At 47.1% G+C, this 19,340-nt stretch overlaps 1 protein-coding gene across 4 annotated transcripts in view; it reads left to right on the top strand.

The window, feature by feature from the left end:
- The window catches only part of NPRL2 (NPR2 like, GATOR1 complex subunit), a 43,109-nt gene that overhangs the window by 12,244 nt on the left and 11,525 nt on the right, over window positions 1–19,340 (top strand). Inside the window, exons 1-5 of one of the 4 annotated variants that reach the window (XM_068114109.2) lie at window positions 3,518–4,015; window positions 6,887–6,968; window positions 13,916–14,007; window positions 15,810–15,978; window positions 16,129–16,237. In XM_068114109.2, the coding sequence (XP_067970210.1) occupies window positions 6,891–6,968; window positions 13,916–14,007; window positions 15,810–15,978; window positions 16,129–16,237 (448 nt within the window). In that variant the 5' untranslated portion in view covers window positions 3,518–4,015; window positions 6,887–6,890. Of the gene's footprint in view, window positions 1–3,517; window positions 4,016–6,886; window positions 6,969–13,915; window positions 14,008–15,809; window positions 15,979–16,128; window positions 16,238–19,340 lie in introns of those variants that run through there. The other 3 variants (XM_078776791.1, XM_068114110.2, XM_068114111.2) reach the window with 3 other exon arrangements.

Here is a 19,340-nt window from a genome sequence, read left to right as displayed (position 1 = left end):
AACCGCTCTATGGAAAAAATTGAAACGTGGCTCATTGTAAAGAACTCCGCATGGGGAATAAGTGTTAACGATGATGTCATTGGTGTCTTAATTATGACGTCATAATTCAACAGGGACAACGCATAGTCTGATCAGTTTGAAATTTCTTGAGCGTGATCTACACAACAATTATATAGAGAATGTAAATTTATGATGTAATCGCTCATGTGGTCTGGCAGCCATATTGGATCAAACAAACAAACCCCTTCAAAAACAGAAGTTGGTTCGCACTCAAGATGACTCCACAGGGTAAGCATGCTATGAATAGCATTAAAGCGCGGTGTTACGCGCGCTGCTTGTGAGCAAGGAGGAAGCGGACAAGCGGTAACATATAAACGTCTTTATTGTAAGAGCACACTGCAACATTAAACTGCTCCGGGCTGGTCGCCCGGTGTATATCATGAGGCCACGCCTACCCCTCGGGCGTGGCCACCGCCCACGTGGTGCGTGGAATGATGTCACCACGCCAGTGGGCTTTTGTGTCCGCCACACGCGCCCCCCCAGAATTCCCGCGCACCTGGAGGGCCAGTTTGCGGGGCAGACGAATGACCCGGCCGAAGCGCCCCCTGGCGATCGGCGGCGTCCGGGGTGCAGGGATGCCAAGCGGGATGCCCCTGGGATGGGTGCAGGACCGGGGGGCGGCGTGGCGGCGGGGCTGGGCGGTGCCGGGGGTCCGCCCGCAGGAGGGCGGCCCCGACGTGGGGGTCGGGCCACTGGCGGTGGATGGTCCACATCGAGGTGGGCCGGCTTGAGGCGGTCTACCGAAACGCGGTCAGGAGTACCGCCGATGTCCAGGGTGAAGTGCTTCGCCCCGGTCTCCAGCACGCGGAAAGGCCCGTCGTACGGGGGCCGCAGTGGTGTCCGATGGGCATCGTGGCGGACGAAGACGTACTCCGCCGTGCGAAGCTCCGGGGCGACGTGCGTCGGTGGGTGCCCGTGGCATGCCGTTGGCACCGGGGCGAACCTCTGGGCGGTCTCTTGCAGAGCGGAGCGCTGCTGTGCCGCGGACCATGGTGCCGTGGAGTCGGGGAGGAACTCGCCCGGCACCCGCAGCGGTTGCCTGAAGACTAACTCCGCCGCGGATGCGCGCAGGTCCTCCTTGGGCGCCGTCCGGAGGCCCAGCAGGACCCAGGGGAGCCTGTCGACCCAGCCGCCATCGTGGAGGGTGGCCCGGAGCGCGGCCTTCAATGAGCGGTGAAATCGCTCACACAGGCCGTTAGCCTGGGGGTGGTAGGCCGCGTATGAGGTCCACCTTCGAGAAGAAGGACCTGCCCGCCAAACGGGCGGAAAAGTCCTGAATGTGGGGGACGGGGTAGCGGTCGGGAGTCGTGGCGTCATTGAGACGGCGATAGTCCCCGCACGGTCGCCATCCCCCGCCGGGCTTCGGCACGATGTGCAGCGGCGACGCCCAAGCGCTCTCTGAGCGGCGAACGATGCCGAGTCGCTCCAGGGTAGCGAACGCCGCTTTTGCCACCGCCAGCTTCGTCGGCTCGAGGCGGCGTGCCCGGGCGTAGACCGGTGGCCCGACGGTGGGGATGTGATGGGCCACCCCGTGCTTGACGGCCCCCGCCGAGAAGGTGGGCCGCGTGAGGGCCGGGAAGCCGGCGAGGAGGCGGGTGAATGCGTCCGCTGCCGGAAGCGTACAGACCAACGTGGCCGGAACCGAATCGTTCGGCAAGCCGCTTGGCAAGCCGCTCGTTGAGCTGGGCAACGCACAAGCGAGCGAGCTGAACGTCTCGGCCTGGACAAGCCGTCTGCGCTTGACGTCGACCAGGAGCCCATTAGCGCACAGGAAGTCCGCGCCAAGCAGTGCCATGGGCACGTCGGCGGTGACGAACGTCCATCGGAAAACCTGCCCTCCAAACCGCAGAGAGAGGCAGCGTTTTCCGTACGTACGGATGGGCGTCCCGTTCGCGGCAAGCAGCGCGGGGCCCCCACCCACGGCGTGCTTGTCTGACGTGCCGGTGGGAATGACACTCACCTGCGCTCCCGTGTCGCACAGGTAACGGCGCCCGGAGAAGGTGTCCGTTATGAACAGCAGGCTGCTCGAACGGCCGGCGCTCATCGCCACTATTGAGCGCCGGCCCGGGCGTTTCCCGACCCGTTGAAGGAGCACGGCGGATGACACCGCCGAGCTTCGTGGCCGAACTTGGCGTGGAACCGGCACCAGGTGGTGGAGCTGGAGGAGCGCGGCTGGCTCTGCCAGGCCGGTGGAGTTGGCGGGTTTCCCCGCGGTGGCGGTTTTCGCCGCGGCGGTGGGCGGAGCGTGGCGGTGTTCACGAGGTGCGTATCAGCATGCTGCTGAACATCAGCGTGCTGTAGAAGCTGATGCTGTGGAACATGCTGCTGAACATCGTCGTCGAGGGCCGTGACGGCCACGTCGACGCTCGCCCGCGTGTCCGAAGCGGCGAAGTACCTGTCCACCTTGGCTGCCAATGCTCGGGGTTCCGTTAGCTTGGTCCCGGCCAACGCGAGGCGAACCTGCGCTGGAAGTTGGCGCCGGAAAAGCGCCCGGAATAGCGAACCGGGGGCTTCGTCGCCCAACAGTGACAGCATATGGTCCATTCGGACCGACGGGCGCGTCTCACCGAGCTCGGGGAGATCCAGGAGGCGGTCGGCCCGTGCGTCGTCCGTGAGGCCGAATGTGGCTAGGAGTAGCCGCTTGAGTGCCTCGTACTTGTGGCCGTCCGGTGGGTGGCGAAGGACGGACACAACTCGAGCGGCCGTGCCGGGCCCGAGGGAGGCGACGACATGGCAGTAGCGCAGGTCGTCGTTGGTGAGGCGCCGAAGCTGAAATTGGGCTTCGGCTTGAACGAACCAGACTTCGGCCTGGGCCTCCCAAAATTCGGGAAGTTTAATCGCCATTGCCTTGTCGTTGGCCATTGCAATGGCGTCGTGTTCGGAAGGATCGCTACGGCAGATCCAACGTCGAGGGTCACCAGTAAAGCGCGGTGTTACGCGCGCTGCTTGTGAGCAAGGAGGAAGCGGACAAGCGGTAACATATAAACGTCTTTATTGTAAGAGCACACTGTAACACTAAACTGCTCCGGGCTGGTCGCCCGGTGTATATCATGAGGCCACGCCTACCCCTCGGGCGTGGCCACCGCCCACGTGGTGCGTGGAATGATGTCACCACGCCAGTGGGCTTTTGTGTCCGCCACAGCATCTAGTTTGTTATAGGGTTGTTTGTTCGTGCTCTATCCTTTATAAATGCTGAACATCAAGCAAGGAAGCAGCACGTACCATGTTTAAAATCTTTGGTATGACTCGGCCAGGGTTTGAACCACCCACCTCTCAGATTCACAGCAAACGCTCGAAGCAGATTCAGAATGTAGAACTTAATTCTTTTATATTGCTATTTGACGTGTTATGGCTGATAATGGTTTAATCCATTATTGTATATTTTTATTTTAAGCCTCTGTCTGTCAAAATAACGTGTATAAATGTTTCTTGGCAATGGAAATTGTGTTGTGGCGGTGTACTTGGCGGGACCGTTTGACGCGCGCATTATTGTGATATGGCTTCTCAGTAACCACTACCTATGGATTTAACCGTCCAAGTTTGAGATCCGTCGTCGCTTTACGTGTTTATAACATATTTTGCTTTGTATCTGAATCTTTTCTGCGGTCTCGATGTAATGAACGATGTTATGTTGTTTGGGCGGTGTATTGTACTGGCCGATTTTGTTCACCTTACTTTGCGTTGATTTCTCCTTGGATCGAGCTGCTATATCCACGATTTGTATGGTAGATATTAAAACGTTTTAATATGACGGGGTAAGTCTGAAATCCTGATCCTTTTAGAAGTTGACATTTGCTGATTAATATTAGCCTCAGGCTCATGTACACCTGGAAGTACTCGTGTTGTCGTCACCGTGGGCACAGGGGTTAAAGGGTAACGGCTTAAACAGAGTTCGCTTGTGTATGCTTCGGCTTGAGTAAACACGATTGCACGGAATACCGATCTGAAACACAAGGTACAATGTTTTGATTGATGTTTAAAATGACACAAAGTTGTTGTTTTTTGGGAATATGTGCTCCTGTCTTTAACATCGGTAGTTTCTTGGGTAACCTCACTGGCGGCAGTGAATGAGGGTTCTGGTGCTCATTCGCAATGGTTGCTGGGAATTAGTGCAGATAAATTCACGTGGGAGAGTTTTGGGACGAGTGCTTTCTGAATGGAGTTTCAGAGAGATATCAATATTGCTCCATTGACTGCTCTGTCAAATCTTGGTTTGAATCCAAAATGTGGAAACAAAGTGACGTAATACAGGTATGACAGGTATACAAGAGGTGCATGAGGAGAAAGACTCAGATGTTGTCTTGAGGTTGGGCAGAAGTTTAGGAACTGCTTGGAACATTGGATGTACTTGTCTACATGATCGAGGCCCATGGAAGAGCTAGAGCAGAATGTGAACGAGGAAACACCAATAGCAGAGTAGAAGTTGAGAGTGAGATCAAGTAAGAGGTTTGGGAGGAGAAGGACACATGGGGGTGAACAAGGTGAATGAAACATGGGGGTGAACAAGGTGAATGAAACATGGGGGTGAACAAGGTGAATGAAACTCAGCAACAAGAGGAAAGGAAAATAGGGAATGAGACATAAAAGGAACAAACAAACTGACATCTTAGAAATAAAAAAAGGTGAGAGAGAGGGGAAAAATCACAATGACCTGAGAAAGGGGACTGCTTGGGAATGGGGTCAGTTGGGGTCGAAGAGGTCAGAAGTATGGATGGTGAACAGCTGTCTTGAAGCCCTGGAGGGAAGAATGGGACTGAAGATACTGGGGAAGTTGGTTCTACAGGTGAGACTTGATAGAAGAGCGGGCAAGACGGAAAGATGAGTGATCGAGGTGATATGGTGCAGTTGAAGATGACAAATGGTTTTGATGAAGTAAACACTCAGATGATACAAACTGATCGCACCATATTGTAGGTGAAATCTTCGAGCAAACAGTTTGTCTTTCAGTGGTCAACGTGACTTGGAATCACCTACCAGTATCGAATATGAATGCTCAGTCTGCAAACGGCTTTAGCCCGAGGTAGGTGTACCCCTGGGTATGCTCATTCATACAGAATGAGAACTTAAACCCACCCAGGTTCAGTTTTCAGTAAATCAAATACACACAGTTTAGAATGCAAGTCAAAACTGGTCTTGCAGCCGTTGCTTGTCAAAACTGGTCTTGCAACCGTTGCTTGTCAAAACTGGTCTTGCAGCCGTTGCTTGTCAAAACTGGTCTTGCAGCCGTTGCTTGTCAAAACTGGTCTTGCAGCCGTTGCTTGTCAAAACTGGTCTTGCAGCCGTTGCTTGTCAAAACTGGTCTTGCAACCGTTGCTTGTCAAAACTGGTCTTGCAGCCGTTGCTTGTCAAAACTGGTCTTGCAACCGTTGCCTGTCAAAATTGGTCTTGCAACCGTTGCCTGTCAAAATTGGTCTTGCAACCGTTGCTTGTCAAAATTGGTCTTGCAACCGTTGCTTGTCAAAATTGGTCTTGCAGCCGTTGCTTGTCAAAACTGGTCTTGCAACCGTTGCCTGTCAAAATTGGTCTTGCAACCGTTGCCTGTCAAAATTGGTCTTGCAACCGTTGCCTGTCAAAATTGGTCTTGCACCCGTTGCTTGTCAAAACTGGTCTTGCAACCGTTGCCTGTCAAAATTGGTCTTGCAACCGTTGCTTGTCAAAATTGGTCTTGCAACCGTTGCCTGTCAAAATTGGTCTTGCAACCGTTGTCTGTCAAAATTGGTCTTGCAACCGTTGCCTGTCAAAATTGGTCTTGCAACCGTTGCTTGTCAAAATTGGTCTTGCAACCGTTGCTTGTCAAAATTGGTCTTGCAGCCGTTGCTTGTCAAAACTGGTCTTGCAACCGTTGCCTGTCAAAATTGGTCTTGCAACCGTTGCTTGTCAAAATTGGTCTTGCAACCGTTGCTTGTCAAAATTGGTCTTGCAACCGTTTGCTTGTCAAAATTGGTCTTGCAACCGTTGCTTGTCAAAATTGGTCTTGCAACCGTTGCTTGTCAAAATTGGTCTTGCAACCGTTGCTTGTCAAAATTGGTCTTGCAGCCGTTGCTTGTCAAAATTGGTCTTGCAGCCGTTGCTTGTCAAAATTGGTCTTGCAACCGTTGCTTGTCAAAATTGGTCTTGCAACCGTTGCTTGTCAAAATTGGTCTTGCAACCGTTGCTTGTCAAAATTGGTCTTGCAACCGTTGCTTGTCAAAATTGGTCTTGCAACCGTTGCTTGTCAAAATTGGTCTTGCAACCGTTGCTTGTCAAAATTGGTCTTGCAACCGTTGCTTGTCAAAATTGGTCTTGCAGCCGTTGCTTGTCAAAATTGGTCTTGCAGCCGTTGCTTGTCAAAATTGGTCTTGCAGCCGTTGCTTGTCAAAATTGGTCTTGCAACCGTTGCTTGTCAAAATTGGTCTTGCAGCCGTTGCTTGTCAAAATTGGTCTTGCAGCCGTTGCTTGTCGAAATTGGTCTTGCAGCCGTTGCTCGTCGAAATTGGTCTTGCAGCCGTTGCTCGTCGAAATTGGTCTTGCAGCCGTTGCTCGTCAAAATCGGTCTTGCAGCCGTTGCTTCTCAAAATTGGTCTTACAGCCGTTGCTTGTCAAAATTGTCAAAGTTGCTTGTCAAAATTGGTCTTGCAACAGTTGCTTGTCTAAACTGGTCATGCAACCGTTGCTTGTCGAAACTTGTCATGCAACCGGTGTTTGCCATGACCTTGCATTCAAGGTAATGACAACACTGAATAACCCTTTTGTGGAAGTATTCATCACTTTGGGCCTGACGGAAACGACATAGGTTATGCATTATTGATTATTACTGATGACCTTTTATTTTGTTGTTGGTGTTCAGGAAGATGCAGGAGGACAAGAGAGTGGAATGTATCTTTTTTAGTGAATTCCACCCAACGGCGGGACCAAAGATTACATTTCAGGTGAGTGCATGAAAATCTCTCAGACCTCTGCCGATTGTAAAATTTCATTGATTCCTCTCGAGAAATGCAATGAGCTAGCCAAGTACTGTATTTGAGCAGAAGCCTGTCGTAAAAATACGCCGATGTATATTAATAAAAATAAAAATAAAGCATTTTATTATCAGGCAGGTATAAAGAGCTCAAAAATGGGAGGTCATATATTTTTCAACAGCAAATAATTGTTTTGGGTGCGTGGGGAGCAATTCGAGGCAGCGGTCAGTTGCCTATCCACCGCCCAGTTCAATTTTCTGTCTGAGTTTTTTTTAAATATAACTTTCCCATAGATTTGGATGAATTTGAAGCAAATTTTACTGAATAAGTTTTTCTCTCCGAGGTGTTTCTGTATTTCATGGTGGGACAAATATAGACACAGCATTAGCCTATACTAGCTGAAGGGCCCGTGTGCGACGGTCAGGACAATTAAGTATTCTTCTCAAATAGCTCGTATAACCATGTTCTGTGTGAGTTTAATTACTTAATTAGTTTCAAATTAAATTATTTTGTGTGCACAATGCACATGTATCTTTACAATTGAATTCCAGCTTCAGGTTCCTATCCACTTATGGGTTAGTGCAAACACCACCAGGGGGTGCTGTTTTGGCTACATACATACATACATACATACAGCTGCATTTTAATAAGAAGACAAATGCCTTGTCAAAACGATATATATATATATATACGTATATATATATATATATATATATATATATATATATATATATATATATATATATATATATATATATATATATATATATATATATATATAGAGTCACGTGAAAAAGTAAGTACAACCCATCTAAAGTTTTGACTTTTTCAACATATTTCAACATACAGCTATTTGATCTTCATTTCAACAATATTGATAGATAAAGGTGATATAATATAACAAATATCATGAAACATTTACATTTTGTAGTCCATTGTATAATTTAAATAAACATAAATGCAAATTTGGCATGTCAAAAAAGTAAGTACACCCTTGGCTCCAATAGGTGGTATTGCCCCCTTTGGCAGAAACAACCTCAAGTTGGCGTTTCTTATAACTGTCTACCAGTCTCTGACATCAACTGGGAGAAATTTTTGCCCACTCCTCCATGCAGAATTCTTTCAGCTGTGCGATGTTTGAGGGGTTTCTTGCATGCAGAGCTCGTTTCAAATCCCCCCACAACATTTCGATGGGATTTAGATCCGGGCTTTGACTTGGCCATTCCAGAACCCTCCATTTCTTTCTTTTCAGCCATTCCTTAGTGGATTTACTGGTATGTTTAGGGTCATTGTCATGTTGCAAGGTCCACCTTCAGTTGAGCTTCAACTTTCCGACAGATGGCCTCACATTATCCTCAAGCACCCTCTGGTACAATGAAGAATTCATAGTGGATTCTATGATGGTGAGCTGCCGAGGCCCTGATGCAGCAAAGCTGCCCCAAACCATAATATTTCCACCACCATGCTTTACAGTTGGTATCAGGTTCTTGTGGTCAAATGCTGTCTTTGGTTTTCACCAAACATGTCTTCTGGTACTGTGGCCAAATAGCTCTACCTTTGACTCATCTGTCCTGAGCACATTGTTCCAGAAATGCTGGTCTTTGCTTAGGTGTTCATTGGAAAACTTTAGTCTTTCCCTGATGTTCTTTCTGGACAGCAAAGGTTTCCTCCTGGCACACCTCCCATGTAGATCAAATTTGTGCAGCCTCTTTTTAATGGTAGACACGTGCACTTTGACATCAACAGTGGCAAGAGCTACCTGTTGATCCCGTGATCACATTCTGGGGTTGTTAGAGACTTCTTTCAGCATCTTGCTGTCTGCTCTCGGGCTGAACTTGCTGGGGTGGCCTGGCCTGAACAAGTTGGCAGTTGTTTGGAATCTTCTCCACTTGTAGATGATCTTCCGGACAGTCGAATGATTGATTTCAAATTGTTTGGAGATCTTTTTGAATCCCTTCCCAGACTCGTAGGGCATCTATAACCTTCTTTCTGAAGGCCTCGGAGAGCGCTTTTGATCTAGTCATGGTGACACCACACACGTCAACAACAAAGAGCAAACCAAACTAAATGTCTGAGGTTTAAATAAGACAGGTTCCTCCAAGATCCTCTCTAACGATGTTCTAATCATTTGCACCTGAGCTGGTGCACCTCATTCTAATTTTAGGTATTTGAAGTAGTGATAAATGTAGGGGTGTACTTACTTTTTCCACATGCGAAATTTGCATTTATGTTTATTTAAATTATACAATAGATGACAAAATGTAAATGTTTCATGATATTTGTTATATTATATCACCTTCATCTATCAATATTGTTGAAATGAAGATCAAATAGCTGTATGTTGAAATATGTTGAAAAAGTCAAAACTTTACATGGGGTGTACTTACGTTTTCACGTGACTGTATATATATATATATATATTGTTACGGATCTCAAACGTCGGCCTTTTCCCCTTACCAAGAGGGGGTTAATCCCCTTGTTTGTTACTGACCGACCTGATCCTGAAGTTACCCCGTTCCTTCCGGTCAGTATTAGGTAGGGTTGCTGGTCAATTTGGTCCTGTTACCTAATTACCAACACCGACCGTGAAGCAAGGAAATAACCTCCCACCCGAGCCGCAGCATTAGTGGATACGCCGAGCGAAGCGAGCCGCGACTCGGGCCGTTAACAATGACAAGACCCGATTATAGCGGTTCCTGTCGTGCCACGTTTACCCAATGGAAGAAAGGACGGATGCGATCGGACAAGAGGAAACCAGAAAGTAGGAAGAACAAAGATGGGTTTATTAATTATTTACAAGAAGGAGAAGAGGAAACGAAAGAATGTACAGGATAGGAAGAGGAAGAAGCAGAACACAGGGCAGTCTTAAAACAGTCTTATTCTTAATATCCCAGACAAACATACACACTCACACGGGGATTGTAGATGGTGGATGGTCATGTAGACGGTCCGGCGATGGGGTCTAGGCTCCGGTCCAGCGTCGAAACCCGGCAGGCAGCTACGTGTATAGTTGAACGTGACCGGACCTTATATAACGGGGGGAAGCTGGCGTCCTATGGCATGCGTAATATGTGCACCCCCGTGCCAAACGCACCCTCTCCAATGTTCTCTTTAACACCGTATATCCGCACCGTATATCTCTTCTTCAAGTCCTTTGATCAGCGCCGTGTGCACGCGAGTCCTTTAAGAGTCCTGTGTAGGCGAGCTCTCTCACGCAGTCCTTTTACAACGTGCGCACCTCCAACCAGTCCTTGTAACGAGCGTGCCCCCAACAAGTCCTTTCTCAAGAGCGCCGCTGAATAAGTCCTTTCTCAAGAGCGCCGCTGAATAAGTCCTTTCTCAAGAGTGCCGCTGAATAAGTCCTGTGAAAGGGCTTTGCGTTCACGCTTATATATCTCGACCAGCAAAACGCTCCGCGAGCCAAACTGCCATGCCTGCCAGCGATGTTCCTTCAGCCCTGGTTGGCTGGTGAGGGCTTACCGGCCACGCCTTTGACGGCTGGATGACGTGGCCACACCTTCTTCTTGGCGCTCTGCCTCCTTTCTCGGGCCTTACCTCGTGGCTTATGGCGGCTTGAGCGAGCGCGAAGGCAGCGAACGCTGCTAACAAAGGCGCGTGACAATTGGGAGAGCCATGAGGCACCGACTGTAGGGGCGCGTAATGGCGTCGCTTGGAGAGGGAGGTCGCAAAATGAATGAAAGGGCCTATTTCTTATTTAATTGGCACAACGCAGATTCAACTATTGGAAACACGGCCTTATCTAAAACACATACTAATGAAATAACTGGAATCCTATGGTGGCCTACGTGTTGCTTGTGGACTATCTAGGGGTGCTACCTTTAATGATGTTGAATTTACAAGAATGATGTCATATTTACACAAGTGTGGGTTCTAAAACCGCAACAATATATATGAATATGAAAAAAATGAATGATCGTTTTAAGGCCATTTTCCCCGCTGGAGCGGGGGTTAGCCTTGCGGGCCCCATGACAATCATGGTTCCCTGTTTTGAGGCAATGTTTTTATGGCCGGATGCCCTTCCTGATGCCAAACCTTGGTCACGCTCTTACGATGCGCAGGGATACGGTGTACCTATTCTAAACCGGGGTACACACCGTGATCATTCATCCCAGCAAGCTGGTACTCAATTTGCCGACCTCGGAAGGATGACAGGCTGAGTCAACCCCCCTGGCGTTAATTCAGCGATCGACCGGGATTCGAACCCAGGATCCTAGGATCCCAAGCCGGCACCCTAACCGCTAAGCCAACACCAGGGATCGCAACAATATATATATTGTTACAATATACAATTGTTTACAATTGAATTTACAATTTACAATTGAATTTTACAATTTACAAGAGTTTACAATTGAATTGTGTTACAATTGTTACAATCAAAAAAAATAAAAATATTATTATTACGGTGCTCAGACAGGAATCCCGCTCCTGGACACCAATGTGTTATGGTATCCGGAGTGGAATGTCACTCCCTGCACCAAATTGTTACGGTGTTCGGAGGAATTCCGCTCCTGAACACAGAATGTGTTACGGCCCGGGGTTCAGGTGTACTACGAGGGGGCTAACCTCCGTTCCCTCCCGAACTTACCGGACCTGCGCCTGCCGCACACGAGTAACTTCGTACTTAGCAGGTTGCAAATCAGCAACTACGAACACCGATTGGTCCGTCACGCGATAGCTTGCTTGTACCACGTGACGGTCCCAATCGGGGAACGTACCGTATGTACCCTCCGGCGGTTTCCTTTATTCCTAATGGAAATTTAGACGGCCGAGCGAAAACCGTTGGTCACCGCCAGAGGGATGCTAAAGTTGTTACAGTTGATGTTAAACTGGATACAAAGAATGGCGGATCAATGGAGAAGAGACTTTCACGGACAGAGAGAAAGGAAAACGTTTTAACAATTTGATTTATTACAGATATTTACAATGTAATTACACTACTCACAATAAGTTAGGGATGTTGTGGGAGTGAGTTTATTATTTTTTTATCGGGGTTAGGGTTAGGGTATTGAAATCAAGAATGCTGTGTTTTTTCACACTCATTCATAACCATAGAATTAGGACCAACAACTTTTTTCAACACAATTAATACACAAAATCAACCACACCGAAGAACCTGCCAATATCCCTAACTTATTGTGAGTAGTGTATTTCAATAGCAAAGAAAAAGTGATGAGAAGCAGAAAGTTAGCTTATTCTACGCCTTATTATGATTACTACGGATATACTTCAATGGGTGCCCAGCACACTTTCACAGGGGAGGGGAGAGGAACGAACAACAAAGGACCTGCTAGCACAAAGGCTACGATGCTCCAAAATTCCTCTCCTCCCGGCGCCAACCATCCCGTTATCACCACTGAGAAGCACAAGCAGGTAACGATGATCCCAACACAGACCGGCAGAGTGAGGTCGATCGTCAGCACGGCAGAGTGACCCAGGCCAAGAGAGGAGCACACGTGCCCAGCGAATCCAGCAGAGTCAGACAGGCCCAGAGTGTAGCAATGCAGGTGTCGAGGCCTGCGAGAGGGAGACCAGCAGAGAGAGAAATGTCCACGTGCTGAGACGAGAGAGAGAGAGAGAGAGAGAGAGAGAGAGAGAGAGAGAGAGAGAGAGAGAGAGAGGAAGAGGAAGAGGAAGAGGAAGAGGAAGAGGAAGAGGAGAGAGAGAGAGACGGAGAGAGAGACGGAGAGAGAGACGGAGAGAGAGAGAGAGAGAGAGACGGAGAGACGGACGGAGAGACGGACGGAGAGGGAGACGGAGACGGACGGACGATGTAGGCACGTGTTAGGTCCACAAGAACAAAGAGCCAGCACAACTGCGACCGCCTGTGACCAAGAGAACAAATGAACCATGACCGCCTGCGATGCCAGGCACGAACCAAGAGGGAGAATGAATCTCTTTAAAATCCCTTTGTTCACCCTCCAAGGGGGAGGGGGGAAATCTTTTAGGTCTCCTGGCTCCCGATTGGTGGAGCCCGTAACTCTGTCCCTTTAACCCTGATTGATAGGTTTCTGAACCTGGACACCATGATGTCCCTTGGAGCCCAGTGCAATGCCTGGTAGTTTATCCCTTATAAGTGGAGGACCTATCTTTCCTTTCCCCAACGCATGACATAATAACCCAAAATAAGGGAAAGGGACTAATAATAATGGTCTGCTATGAAATAACTATTCTAAGGGACCTGTATGGTGGTTGCTATTACTTTTTAGTGTTTTTCTCAAAACTGCAACAACAATATATCTATCTATAATTCCAGTAATCTATGTGTGTCTGTGTGTCTGTGTGTCTGTGACCGCTGTTTCTCGACAACCACGGGTCCGATATACTTGAAACTTGCCAGGTATATTGCTGGGGACCTGAGGATGTGCCTTTTCAAGGTTTCATATTAATCGGAGAAGTAGTTACCGAGCTATGGCGATTTAGCCGTTCGCCGTTCGCTTTGGCTTTGCGAATGGACCAAACCATTTCATGTAAATAGAGGGGGGGGGGGGGGGGGGGGTTCTGTGGTCGTTACTGCCACGTGGTTTCAAAGTTTTTTTTTTTGTTGTTGTTGTTTGCACGCATGTTTTTTTGCACCCACGTACGGGCAAGCACGTACGGGCAAGCACCCACGTACGGGCACGTCCTAGTATATTTAATTTAAGTAATTGGAAACTTGTAAAATTCATCATCCAGGAGTACAACTGAAAGCACCATACAAGGCACTTGAGACTTTTATTTTTGTAATGATATTTTTCTTTTCTCTCACCCATTTTGTGATATTTCTCATTAACATAAGTGATTTATACTTGTTGCTCTAATGTATCAACCATCACTTCTCATTGCATTACTGTGGTTGTCATGACGTCATTTCCATTTTGAGTGCAATTCCCATGAGTGGTGATTTTGTATCTTCCTAGGTGCCAGAAGATTATCTCTCGAGGGAACTGTTTGACATGGTTCACGTTTATATCATTACAAAGCCGGAACTGCAGAATAAACTCATAACTGTGTAAGGACACAAAACTTTACCCTTATAATCCCGCATTTTCTTCTTGCGGTCTATCCTTGAATGTTATGATGCAAGCCATTCTTATTATCTCTCCACCCACCGAAGGTGGGCGAAGGTTATGTTTTCACCCCTTGTCTGTCTGTTTGTGTGCTGGATATCTTAAAAAGTTGTGGATGCATTCGGATGAAATTTGGTGGGCAGATTGGGTATGTGACAGGGACGAATTGATTAGATTTTGGTGAAGATCTGGATCCGGATCTTAGAATTTCCTTCAGTGATTCTTCACCATTGAGACAGAGGGCCAAAAACGATATACAATACTGTATAGCATAATATCTCAACAAGTTGTGGATGGATTTGAATGACACTTGGTGGACACATTGGGTGTGTGACAAGGAAAAATAATTCCATTTTGGTGAAAATCTAAATTCAGATCGGATCCAATAATTTTTAAAGTGATTCTTCAAGACTGAATGATGGGGGTAAAAACGATATTTAGCACGATATCTCAGAAATTTGTGGACGGATTCGGACGAAACGTGGTGGACGAGTTGATTATGTAACAAGAACAAGCTGATTCGATTTTGGTTTAGTTCGGTATCTAGATCTGGCCTATCACTGGGATACAAAATTTAATCTAATCAGCCTGACAGGTATGCCCTCTACCGAGTGCCCTTCTCATCTATAACTATAATCATGTGCCTGGGTTTGAATCTCAGACCGTCTATAGACTGTCATTCCGGTGTTTTACAGGCAGGGTGATTCATCAGTGTGTTTGCCGTCCCTCGGATGGATGTCAAACTGGAATTCCATCTGCCGGCATTAGTTGGACATTAAAGATCACATGGTGTCCTTTGCTGGGATTATGCAAGCTATCACTGGCACCCTAAACAAATTCCAAATTCCTGCCTTGACTTTCTGTGTCGGAGTGGCAATCCATCCAGGATGATACACCTAGCGTAGAACGTTATAGATCTCACGGTGTCCTTCACAAAGAGGACGTGAGATATCATCGGCACCTGGCCAAATTTCATATTCCTGCCTTGACTTTCTGTGTCGGAGTGGCAATCCATCCAGGATGATACACCTAGCGTAGAACGTTATAGATCTCACGGTGTCCTTCACAAAGAGGACGTGAGATATCATCGGCACCTGGCCAAATTTCATATTCCTGCCTTGACTTTCTGTGTCGGAGTGGCAACCCATCCAGGATGATACACCTAGCGTAGAACGTTATAGATCTCACGGTGTCCTTCACAAAGAGGACGTGAGATATCATCGGCACCTGACCAAATTTCATATTCCTGGTCGACTGGTCCAGGATTGTAAACCGTCTTTTTTTACTATTTCATGACGACACTTTCACAATGAAGTAGGCTATGCTAATTGTGTCTTTAAATCGTATGATTGGCTCTTTGTGCACAAACTGCTCAATATTTTAATTTCGTTTGGCTCTTCTGCACAAAAAGGTTGCCAACCCTTGCTCTACACAGAGCATCAGTTCTGCCAAACAAGTTTATCGGCTAGGTTTACAATCCCGGACCGGTGACCACTCCGACACAGGAAGTCAAGGTGGGAAATTGGAATTTGGCCAGGTTGCCGATGACACCTCATCTACTATTTGTGAAGGATAACGTATGATCTTTTATGTTTACACGATTGATTGATTTGATAATCACGACATGATGGATGGATTTGACGTGAGCTAAACCAGTTTTCTTTCTGTCACCGCTCATGCTTTGGCGTTATTTTTTGAAAAAAAAAAACCAAAAAACGTTTCTTCAACTGTTTGTCGTCTTCAGGACCGCCTTGGACAAAAAACTTGTCGGGTGTCCCGTCTGTATAGAACACAAAAAGTATTCTCGGAACGCACTGCTGTTCAACCTCGGCATGGTGTGCGACGCAAAGACGAAAACGTGCTCTTTGGAACCGGTGGTGAAAAAGCTTGCAGGATACCTCACAACCCTGGAGGTGAGAATTCCGAGCATTCCATCTCTTTTATTCCTGCAGTTCATCCAAATCATACTTTCCTGTTGCTAACATAAATTGCCAATTGCTGCACATGCAAAACCCTCAGTATATTCAAGAATGGTTCTTCACATGTGCTCTTGCAACCTTCAGCTCGAAAATGGTTTTGTCTCCAATGAGTCGAGTAAACAGCAGTTGCCAAAATTGATGGAAGTGTTGCTGGAGGAGATAAATGAAAGTGGGAAATGTACTTTGCCTATAGGTAAGGATACTCGTTCATGACCAAAATACATCCTTGTTATACGTGATGGAACAAGTGTTTGATCCCTTTGTGTCCATTTCGCCTACTCTTGGCCTTTCCTTGTGACCACGTACCTCTCTTGTGGTAATGTGATGTACCGTATTTTTCAGCGTATCAGACGAAGCCAAATCAGCTATGATAATTAGTGTGTGCAGTTTCAGAGAAGAAAGCAAATACCTATTCTTGGGGAAAATGCTTGGAGCATAGGAAAGGCTCCTTTTCGTCACGTGAAAAAGTAAGTACACCCCACGTAAAGTTTTGACTTTTCCAACATATTTCAACATACAGCTATTTGATCTTCATTTCAACAATATTGATAGATAAAGGTGATATAATATAACAAATATCATGAAACATTTACATTTTGCAGTCCATTGTATAATTTAAATAAACGTAAATGCAAATTTCGCATGTGGAAAAAGTAAGTACACCCCTACATTTATCACTACTTCAAATACCTAAAATTAGAATCAGGTGCACCAGCTCAGGTGCAAATGATTAGAACATCATTAGAGAGGATCTTGGAGGAACCTGTCTTATTTAAACCTCAGACATTTAGTTTGGTTCGCTCTTTGTTGTTGAAGTGTGCGGCATCACCATGCATGCCTAGATCAAAAGAGCTCTCTGAGGCCTTCAGAAAGAAGGTTATAGATGCCTACGAGTCTGGGAAGGGATTTAAAAAGATCTCCAAACAATTTGAAATCAATCATTCGACTGTCCGGAAGATCATCTACAAATGGAGAAGATTCCAAACAACTGCCAACTTGTTCAGGCCAGGCCGCCCCAGCGAGTTCAGCCCGAGAACAGACCGCAAGATGCTGAAAGAAGTCTCTAAGAACCCCAGAATGTCATCACGGGACCTACAGTTAGCTCTTGCCACTGTTGATGTCAAAGTGCACGAGTCTACCATTAGAAAGAGGCTGCACAAATTTGATCTACATGGGAGGTGTGCCAGGAGGAAACTGGTGCTGTCCAGAAAGAACATCAGGGCAAGACTAAAGTTTGCCAATGAACACCATGGCAAAGACCAGCACTTCTGGAACAATATGCTCTGGACAGATGAGTCAAAGGTGGAGCTATTTGGCCACAGTACCAGAAGACATGTTTGGCGAAAACCAAAGACAGCATTTGACCACAAGAACCTGATACCAACTGCAAAGCATGGTGGTGGAAATATTATGGTTTGGGGCAGCTTTGCTGCATCAGGGCCTGAGCAGCTCACCATCATAGAATCCACTATGAATTCTTCATTGTACCAGAGGGTGCTTGAGGATAATGTGAGGCCATCTGTCGGAAAGTTAAAGCTCAACCGAAGGTGGGCCTTGCAACATGACAATGACCCTAAACATACCAGTAAATCCACCAAGGAATGGCTGAAAAGAAAGAAATGGAGGGTTCTGGAATGGCCAAGTCCAAGCCCGATCTAAATCCCATCGAGATTATTTTTTTTTTTTTTTTAGTATACAAGATCGAGGCTCGTGAAAGAGCGAACATTTATCATACAGAAAGACAAACCGACACATAACCGACAAACCGACACATAAAACAAATAACATCGGGAGCGGTAGACAAGATGGGGAGAGAGGGGGAAGGACACAAACACAACATTTGAGAGCAGGAACCGAGAGACATGGAGACATCGAGAGATCTGTGGGAGGGAGAGGGCTTTGGGGGGGAGGCATGGGAAAGGGGGTGGGAGAGGCATAAAACATATGGACACTGCCAGGACTACCAGGAAAGAAGTTGGAATTACAAACAAGGTGGATCTGGGGTGAATTAGTGGGGGTAGAAAAGATCAAGGTTTTGGATGGGGGAAGATAAGAGATGGTGGTGAACAGCTGTTTTAAAGACCTGGAGGGAGGAGTGGGATTGAAGGGAGTGTGGGAGTTTGTTCCAGAGGCGGGAGAAAAGAGGAATGAAGGAGTGAAGGTGAGCAGAGAGCCGAGATTTCGGCAGTTTAACCATCAGAGGCTTGCTGGCAGATCTTGTGCGACCTGTAGGAATATTTGGGGGACAGAGCACAGAGAGAGCTGGGGGAGCAAGGCCGGAGAGGAGTCGGTAGAAGACAGAAAGACCACCTACCTGCCTGCGGTGAGTGAGTGAAAGGCCCTCAGAGATAGCTTCATCGTGGGAGATTCCAATGATTCTGAAAGCTTTGGTTTCAACAGCGTGAAGCCGAGCTAGGTGTGAGGCAGGAGCACCAGCCCATAGGGGAGAACAGTATTCCATTGAGCTGCGGATGAAAGCCTTGTATGTGGTGAGGAGCTCAGGTGTGCCGAGGAAGGACTTCGCACGACGGAGGATGCCCAGTCGGCGACTGGCTTTGCAGGGCAGCTTGGAAATGTGGTTTTCCCAAGAACGATCATGGCAGATAGTGAGACCCAAAAGCTTGAGCGACAGAACTTCTTGGAGAGGATTGTTGAGAAAGTAGATGGGAGGGTTGTCCAGTCGATCTTTTCGGAGAGACATAGTAAGAGTGTGAGATTTGTCAGGATTGAAAGACATGTCCACTTGTTTGACCAGTCTGTGATTTTGTCCAGGTCTTCAGAGAGTGAGGAGGCTGCAGACTGCCGATCTGAGGGAAGAGGAATGGAGCGGCAGAGAGTGGAGTCATCAGCAAAGAGATAGAGAGGATTTTCCAGAGAGTCGGAGAGATCATTTATAAAGACCAGAAAAAGCACAGGGCCCAGCACACTGCCTTGGGGAACTCCAGCGAAATGTTGTGGGGGGATTTTAAACGAGCTGTGCATGCAAGAAACCCCTCAAACATCTCACAGCTGAAAGAATTCTGCATGGAGGAGTGGGCAAAAATTTCTCCTAGTCAATGTCAGAGACTGGTAGACAGTTGTAAGAAACGCCTACTTGAGGTTGTTTCTGCCAAAGGGGGCAATACCGCCTATTAGAGCCAAGGGTGTACTTACTTTTTCCACATGCGAAATTTGCATTTGTTTATTTAAATTATACAATGGACTACAAAATGTAAATGTTTCATGATATTTGTTATATTATATCACCTTTATCTGTCAATATTGTTGAAATGAAGATCAAATAGCTGTATGTTGAA

This window comes from Myxine glutinosa, chromosome 4 (genome assembly GCF_964187855.1).
Source record: "Myxine glutinosa chromosome 4, kmMyxGlut1.1, whole genome shotgun sequence".
Taxonomy (NCBI): Eukaryota; Metazoa; Chordata; class Myxini; order Myxiniformes; family Myxinidae; genus Myxine; species Myxine glutinosa.
This window is presented reverse-complemented; position numbering and strand designations above follow the sequence as displayed.